Below are 8,914 nucleotides of genomic sequence, written 5' to 3'. Positions count from 1 at the left end.
GGGATTGGAATGAAAACTGACCTTTTCCAGTCCTGTGGCCACTGCTGAGTTTTCCAAATTTGCTGGCATATTGGTGCAGCACTTTCACAACATCATCTTTCAGGATTTGAAATAGCACAACTGGAATTCCATCACCTCCACTAGCTTTGTTCTTAGTGATGTTTTCTAAGGCCCACTTGACTTCCCATTCCAGGATGTCTGGCTCTAGGTGAGTGATCACACCATCATGATTATCTTGGCTGTGAAGATCTTTTTTGTACAGTTCTTCTGTGTACTCTTGAGTACCTATTATGTGCTGGGTACCATTCTGGACAATGGAGGTACAAAAGTGAACAAGAAACAATCTATGTCCTTGTGGACCTTACTTTCTAGTCAGGTACAAAGTGAAAGTGAAAGTCACTCAGTCATGTTCAACTCTTTTCGACCCCATGGACTATATAGTCCATGGAATTCTCCAGGCCAGAATACTAGAGTGGGTAGCCTTTCCCATCTCCAGGGGATCTTCCCAACCAAGAGATTGAACCCAGGTCTCCCATATTGCAGGCAGATTCTTTACCAGCTGAGCCACCAGGGAACCCCAAGAATACTAGAGTAGGTAGTCTATCCCTTCTCCAGCGGATCTTTCCAACTCAGGAATCAAACCAGGGTTTCCTGTATTGCAGGCAGATTCTTTACCAGCTGAGCTACTAGTTGGGTAAGAAATAAATACATGAATACAGATAAGATAATAACCTTGTGATAAATACCAGGGAAAAAATGTCAAGTTAGGGGAGAGATAAAAAGTTACAGGTTAGAGGGAATAAGAACCTAACTGCAACTCAATGGACAGGTCAGTCTAAGGGTATGATAGTTGATAAGATCTAAAAAGAAAAGCATGAGCACTAACAAGACTTTTAAAGAGCAAAGATACTCCAGCAAAGGGAACAACACATGTAGAAGGCCAGGAGTCAAGAAAGAAATTGATACATTTGAGGAACTGAAAGGCCAGTGAGCATACTAAGAGAAACTTGGGCAGGGGGTAGAGGAAGTTAAGAAATGACACTCAAGAGTTAGGCTAGCACTAGAAGTTGACTCATTGGAAAAGACTCTGATGCTGGGAAGGATTGGGGGCAGGAGGAGAAGGGGACAACAGAGAATGAGATGGCTGGATGGCATCACTGATTCGATGGACATGAGTCTGAGTGAACTCCAGGAGTTGGTGATGGAGAGGGAGGCCTGGCATGCTGCGATTCATGGGGTTGCAAAGAGTCAGACACACCTGAGCGACTGAACTGAACTGAACTGAACTGAGACAGGGTTAGTGTTGTGGAAGACAACGTGATTGCCTCCCTAAAAGCCATAAGCTCTTTTTTTCTTTGCCAATGGAACCCCAGTTTTGCATCGGTGGTGATGCATCTAGCTCCAGGGAATGAATCACAATTTATTTAAGCCAGTTCTGGCCAATGATATATAAGGGTAAGTCACTGAAAGTTTTTCAAGTAATAAAAAGTCACAAGTGAGTGAAGGTGTTTTCTTCTCTCCCTTCACACTTTGAAGTGAAGTCGCTCAGTCGTGTCGGACTCTTTGCGACCCCATAGACGGTAGCCTACCAGGCTCCTCCGTCCATGGGATTTTCCAGACAAGAGTACTGGAGTGGGTTGCCATTTCCTTCTCCAGAGAATCTTCCCAACCCAGGGATCGAATCCGGGTCTCCCACATTGTAGGCAGACGCTTTACCATCTGAGCCACCAGGGAAGCCTCTCCCTTCATACTTTAGGTGCTGGAATGTTTTTTTCCTAGGCGTTCCCTCCTAAACTCAAAAGGTTCAGTCACAGTGCTCCTCAACCTTCATTTGTAATTAATTATTAAGGTATAACATATATTCATTGGAAAATACTGGAGCAACATAGTACAGGAAAGCTAAAAGTAGAAAGTAAAGATGCTGTGACTTCCTTGGCAGTTCAGTGGATAAAACTCCTAAGGCAAGTTTCCCCGGGTGAGATCCTCGGTCTGAGAACTAAGATCCCACATATTGCTGAGGCAATATTTTGGCCTTGCCAAAGTTTTTTAACTTTTTTTTAAGAAGTAAAGATTCTCAGAAACTTTCCTCCCCAGCCCTACCCACCAGGAGTAATAATTAATTCTTGTTTATCCTCTAGGAACTTTCTATCACATGTGTACACACAAATTGTTTTTACACAAACTGAATTATTGTGTCTTGACAGATACGTATAGCTATATAAATATACGTCTAAGAAAGTTGCCTTTTTTACTCACATTTTGGAGATATTTCTATACCAGCACATTTATATATACTTCCTTTTGTTCCTTGCCACCAAAAAAAAAAAAAAAGCTATAATAAACACCTTTGTGGATATATCACTGGTTACTGGTAAAAAATAATTGTTGGATAGTTTCCCGGTAATTAACCTGCCCAATCAAAGCATCTAAACCTCTGATACTGTCAAATTACCCCTCGGAAAGGTTACACATGCGATATTCTAAACAGCATTTCCTCACATCTTATCTACATCCGGTGTTAACAAACTTCAAAAGATTGAAAACATGGCGTCTGGTTATTTTTATTTGGTTCTTTAGTTATTTTGGGGGTCTCTAATTATTATGAAGTAGGACAACAATGCCTGATTGTTAAACCCGCAGAAGCTTTTCAAGTCATATACCCTGAGGAGACCCCACCTCTTCCCCTTAAAATTTAATTGTGACCTTCGGCATGCAGGGTCTAAGGAAACCCATGCCTCTAAAAAGGGGATAATGGGAGCACAAAGATTTACGAATAAAGGGCATATCTAGCAATAAAAGGAATCCCTCCCTACACATTCGTTATTAGTGGTACTCATCATTAGGGGTATTTTTTAAGCCCCTCAGTATTTTATCTTTGGCATACTTCTCCTCCCTGTCAAGCTTCGCAGAATCCTCGTTGCTTGTAACTCGAAATGAGAGGAAAATCGGCTGGTTTTCAAAATTCTCTTCCCTTCAACCGCCCCTTACTTCAACCCCCGCCTCAGACACTGGTTTACATATCCTTAATGAGTACGGGAATGAGTGGCAGGTTTTAAACAATACTTTCTCTGGACCTTCTAGGACCCACTGTTTACTGCGTAAGAAACTGCAGATAACCAGTATTTAATACGACACGACCCTCAGAGCCAAGGAGAGTAAATCAGCACCGCTGAAAAGATTCATAAAAAGAAGTTCTAAACAAGAGAGCAGTCCAAACCCAACCCCTACTTCTAAGCCCCGGGACCCCACCTCCCACGGCCCCGCCTTCCAATCCGGAAGTGATGTACAAAGTGGAGTCCGTCTTTTTCCGCCGTCCGCCAGCTGCGCGGCCGGGACTAACGCTGCGCGTACGTCGGCGTCGGGGCTAACAGAGGGATTCTGGGTAACGGCCCCAGCCGGCTGGGGCGGCTGGCTCCCCGCGGCGGGTTCTACTCGCGCCAAGTCCGTTGGCTGTGGGGGTTATACAGCCGCGGGCAGCTGGACATGGAGCAGCCGTGGCCGCCGCCAGGACCTTGGAGCCTCCCTCGGGCAGAGGGTGAGGCTGAGGAAGAGAGTGACTTGGACTTGTCCCCCGGTTCTCCCCGCTGCCCGCAGCTGCCGGGAGGCGGCACCCAGGTGAGAAGGGAGCCCGTGTTCTGCGGGGTGGGGGTGGGGGGGATGGGGAGGTGTCGTCACCAGGCCCCCAGAGGTCTCTGTCTCTGCGACCCTGTTCTGAGCCCCCACCTCCCCCTTTTACCCACCCCGACCCCGGGCGTCGGGGGCCTGATGTCATCCCATCGCTTTGTAACATCTACTGAGCTCTTCGAAGAGGGGCTGGCCATATATTCCCAACCTCCACCTCCACACACACCTTTTTCACCTTGGCTAATTTCTCACCCTTGAAGAAATTCCTCTCCCCCACCCCTCTTCTGATGGCACTCAGATTTAGGACAGCTCAGTCTATAATGTTGACCCTTTGTCCTCTTGTGCCTGCTCTTATCCGAGCACTTTATTCTCTTGAAGGTTCAAATATTTGTGCACAGTTGATGGGAACAGTGAATGGTTGTATTTCAATAATTCTCTGAGCCCCTGACTAAAGACTTTAGGTCCAGTTTATTTTACTGACTTTTGACATCTGAGCAAATTCTGTAAACCTTGCTTTTGATGCTGGCGTAAATCTCGGCCATTCGCGTGACCATTTCCCCCTTAAGTTTATGATTTTAGTTTTGCTTCATACCATTCTTCAGTTAAAAACATATAGACAAGCCTTTGCCTTTTCCTTCAGACTTTTCCCTCAGATTCCTGCCGCTTCCTGTGGTTTTCAGCCAAGCCTTTTTTCCTCTGAAACTTATCCAGATGTGATATACTACCACTTAGGATTTTCCTAGGTCCCACCTTCGGGAGTGCTTATATAGTGCTCATATCACTTAGTCCTGGTTTTTCTCCTAACCTGTTTTCAGAGTATATTTCAGGATCACTGACTAAACACTAATAAGTAAAATAAAATGGAGTTTAGGTATCTGCCTTCTAGCCTTCTTACAAAATGGGATCCCTGAAGGCTTAACTGAGTTAATAGTTTTTCTCTAGACTTATCTTGCTGTTAATGAGAATGAGTGATTTAAATTGTTTTCCAGTAAGTGTAGGGTCGTTGATCTTAAGCCCAGCTCACAGGGTTGGTTGGCTGCAAAGAGAAAAATGCTGTTTCATAACCACAGACTGTTCTCCATCCAGCCAGTCACTGGGAGCGTACAGGACATTTTTTAGGAGGACAGAATGATAGTTGATAAGTCGATAGTCACTCACTAATTATGGATCGCTGGTGTCATCTTTATATACAAAATATGTTATATAAGCATGTAATGAATGTGGTACAGAGCTAGAGACAAAGAATGAACAGCAGCTGCCATTGTCAATTTTGAAGGCTTATAGAGAGGATAGAAAGGTCTCAAGAATTTCACTGCATAGTGGTTGAATCTAAAGAGTAACCTAAAAGAAACCAAATTCTAAAAATAACTGTATTAATTTATAACCTTATTTAGCTGACAGGAATTTTAGGAATGATTAGGCTTATCTCCTTCATTAAAAGTGATTTCCTTGAGACCATGTAGCTAGTCAGTGGCAGAATTAGATCCTGCCACATCCTGGTTTAGAACCCACTTCTGGAACCTGGTACAGTGTTTTTTCCCACCTACTGCACTGCCCATCCTGTGATGTAAAACTTTATTTGGCTGAAACTATCTTTGGTGCTAAAATTTACAGAATGATTTCTAATCCTAAATTAGTTCATTTATTTACAACAAACCTACTTATTTGTCTTGCTGGCTTTAAGTTTTATGACAAATTTTTCTTTTTGGAATATTTAGAATAAAATGTTTAATTTCATTTATAAACATTTTATAATCTCTATAAAAACAGCCTTGGTGTAATTTTACTAATACAGGGAACCTAGACATCTTTATGTCATGTATAGTTCTGAGATCTAATTAAATGCAATTTGGAACTTAGAGATCCTGTTTGGAAATTTTTTTTTGTCAAGTTATATTAGTAGGCCTTAATGCTAACAGTTCCTTTTTCAAATCTGTGTTTATTAAATATAATCAATCATCTCAATACATGTGGGATAGTTAACTCAAATGCCCAAACATAGTCTTTGGAGAAGAATTTAAACATTAATCAGTTTTAGAATTTGGAAATAAGATTTCTATGTTTGACTTGAGAAATGATTTGAGAATTTGGTCCTGCATAATTTGACCATGCAAGATATTTCCGTTTGTCCTCATCTTTGTTAGTATTTGTCTTTTCTTACAAAATAAATTTGACAAGTTCATTTGTCTCCTCTTCCTAGTTCCTTCTTAAGCATAGCTAATCTACAATTATTCTTAATCCTATTTTAGAATAACAAAAAGTAAAAATAAATACTTGGTTGACTAGGACCATGTGGTAAATGAGTAACTAAAACATTTGAATACCAAGTGTCCACATTTGCCCAGTAAGTCTTAAGTTTGCCTGAAAACTCAGCCAGAAAGGAGGAACCTTGCATGCTACATGCCTTAGAATTCCTTACCACCACTAGTCTGTTCCAAGAAGTCAGGAGTCATTTATTCATCTAAGATTTATTGAATTCTAACCCCTCAAGAAGCTTATAGTTGAGTAAATAAGCACAATATTGTGTGAAAGCACTCAAATGCATAAAGAAGTATGCATAACTTTGGTGGAGAGGGACAGGATAAGAGGGAAGGGAAGTGATGCTAGAATCTAGGATAGAGATGGGAGTTTAGGGATGGGGGATTGCCACTTTGAAGTGGTGGGGGCGAAAAGGAAAGAATAAGCAAAGGAGTAGAAGATTGAGTACAGCTGAATCAAGAGAGATAATAGGAAGTGAGATCATGAGGCACCATGCCATGCTACAAAGTTTGCACTTTAAAAGTTCTCAAGACTGTGAATATGTAAAATTATCATTTTTGTTAGATCACGCCAAGTCTAGTAGAGAATGACTTGAGATTAGAAAGGCTATACTTATATAATTAAAGTGAGAAATTATAAGGGCTTGAATAGTGATGCAGGTAAGGGAATAGATTGGAGTATTATTCTGAATACCTACCTTGAAATTGGTCTTCATTTTGGCTAAGAAATCATGAAGAATGTGCCTTTAGCTTTTGTTCTATGGAGCCGAGGATTAGAAGGAATTAAATATCGATCTTGGTGCTTTACATGTGGAGGTTGAATAATTGTTAAAACTAAGTACCTTTGCATCTTAGCAGAACAGAATCACCAGGGTGGACCTAGTGACTTTTTTTAATTTAAAAAATAACCTATTTTTATTAGGATTAAGTTAAAAATTATGTATCTGATATAATCAGTTATAATAGAAATTTCCAATAAGAACTTCTCAGGTTACCAAGGATTGGGGTAATACAGAAAGAAAATAAAAACCAAGAAGTGATTACTTCTAAATAAGCAGTTCTTTGCAGTGAAGAACTTTCAGAGCAAAACTCTAAAGGTCTGGTTTTCAGTATATTAACTGATAAGATGATGAACTGTATTTAAGCTTTTGTTTTCATTATTTTGTTCCAGGATTATAAAGGCTATAAATCAAATGTTTGTTGAGACCTGCTGTATGCAGGACACTGCTAGTTGCCAGGCTTTTTGTTGCTGTTAGTTGTCCAGGGAGAGACACAAATTAACGAAGAAGCTTAGAGTCTAGGTGATGAAACAAGACCTGTAATATAAAATTGTAACTGCAGACACGGAAGGCTGGATACCTATATGCCAAAAACATCGTACAGAAATCCTTGATTGATAGAAAATTGAACTGTTCTACATAAGCATACCTGTTCTGTTGCCTTCTTCATTTCTTAAAAATACTGTTTTTTATCCAGATGTATAGCCATGGAATTGAAATGGCTTGCCAGAAGCAGAAAGAGTTTGTGAAGAGCTCTGTGGCGTGTAAATGGAATCTCGCTGAAGCTCAGCAGAAACTTGGTAGCTTAGCACTGCATAACTCTGAGTCCTTGGATCAGGAACATGCCAAAGCACAAACAGCAATATCAGAACTGAGGCAACGGGAAGAAGAATGGCGGCAGAAAGAAGAGGCTCTAGTACAGAGAGAGAGAATGTGTCTGTGGAACATGGATGCCATTAGCAAGGATGTTTTTAATAAGGTATTATCTTTTATTGGGCCTACTGAAATAAGGAAAGACTGAAATGTTTGTGCAAACCAGTTGTGCATATCTGATAACAAAACAACAGAATCCTGTAAACAGTATTCAATTTTGACAGTTTAGGAAACGTGATCGTTATAGAAACATGTATCCCAAGTAGTGTCTAATGTTGGTAGTCCTTAATCCAATTATATGGCTGCAGCATAGCACACTGAATATAAATGTGGGTTCTAGAGTCAGACTGCCTCAAATGTCAACTTTGTCACAGCTTGGCTTTGTAACCTTGGGCAGATCACTTCCCTAAGCCTCAGTTTCCTCAAATACAAAGAGCAGGTATAAAGATTAAGCAAGGTAACATCATAGAAGCAGGTAGCATGGGGCCTGGCATGTGGTAAAGCTCAGATGTTACCAGAGATTTCTGAAGTTGCTGTGCTCATCAGCTTGCTTTCAATTTTTTTGTTGTTTAGTCACTAAGTTGTGTCCAGCTCTTTTGCAGTCCCATAGGCTGTAACTCGCCAGGCTCCTCTGTCTGTGGGTTTTTCCAGGCAAGAATACTGGAGTGGGTTACCATTTCCTTCTCCAGGGGTTCTTCCTGACCGAAGGATAAAACCCATGTCTCCTGCTTGGCAGGCAGATTCTTTACCACTGAGCCACCTGGGAAACTGTAGTTACTGGTTTTATCAAGTAAAACAAAGTTTCTCACTGTTATTTACCAGTATGTATTTAGTAACCCTCAGATAGTAATCTGGACTTAGTGTTATAGGCATTACTGCTGAAAGGAGTAGTAAAATATTTATGCCAAGTTAGTAATTTATTAAGAGCAGTCTTCTGTTTCTCACTGGATTACATAGACCTTATTCTTTGACTTTTGTATCTGAAAAAGGAGTGGGCAGTGAAATAAAGTCATTTTCATCTAAATGTGTAAAGTAGTATTTCTTTCTATTTGTACTAAACTCTCAAGCCTCAGGTGTAGACTGCTCATTCTTGTCCAAGTCCACACGCATTTTATCTTTAGTAGGTAGTAATGTCGCTCAGTGTGTCCGACTCTTTGTGGGTCCCATGGACTGTAGCCTATCAGGCTCCTACATCCATGGGATTTTCCAGGCAAGAGTGCTGGAGTGGATTGCCATTTCCTTCTCCAGGGCCTTCAGGGGATCTTCCCCACTCAGGAATCGAACCTAGGTCTCCCGCATTGCAGGCAGACACTTTACCGTCTGAGCCACCAGGGAAGTCCATTTTATCTTTAACCTTCATTATTCTCTAGATGTAGTGTG

General features: G+C 41.1%; 2 protein-coding genes across 2 annotated transcripts in view; one reads left to right on the top strand and one right to left on the bottom strand.

Annotated features, from left to right (window-relative positions):
• SPATA6L (spermatogenesis associated 6 like) overlaps positions 1 to 3,328 on the bottom strand; it is a 74,807-nt gene extending 71,479 nt beyond the window's left edge. The window contains exons 1-2 of the mRNA XM_040243308.1: positions 3,250 to 3,328; positions 2,257 to 2,307 (exon numbers count right to left, since the gene is read on the bottom strand). The gene's annotated coding sequence lies outside the window, so the exon portion shown is untranslated. The remainder of the gene's footprint in view (positions 1 to 2,256; positions 2,308 to 3,249) is intronic.
• CDC37L1 (cell division cycle 37 like 1) overlaps positions 3,274 to 8,914 on the top strand; it is a 21,099-nt gene continuing 15,458 nt past the window's right edge. The window contains exons 1-2 of the mRNA XM_040243469.1: positions 3,274 to 3,615; positions 7,359 to 7,640. Of these exons, the coding sequence (XP_040099403.1) occupies positions 3,484 to 3,615; positions 7,359 to 7,640 (414 nt within the window). The 5' untranslated portion in view covers positions 3,274 to 3,483. The remainder of the gene's footprint in view (positions 3,616 to 7,358; positions 7,641 to 8,914) is intronic.

This window comes from Oryx dammah, unplaced genomic scaffold, assembly GCF_014754425.2.
Source record: "Oryx dammah isolate SB20612 unplaced genomic scaffold, SCBI_Odam_1.1 HiC_scaffold_1, whole genome shotgun sequence".
Taxonomy (NCBI): domain Eukaryota; kingdom Metazoa; phylum Chordata; class Mammalia; order Artiodactyla; family Bovidae; genus Oryx; species Oryx dammah.
This window is presented reverse-complemented; position numbering and strand designations above follow the sequence as displayed.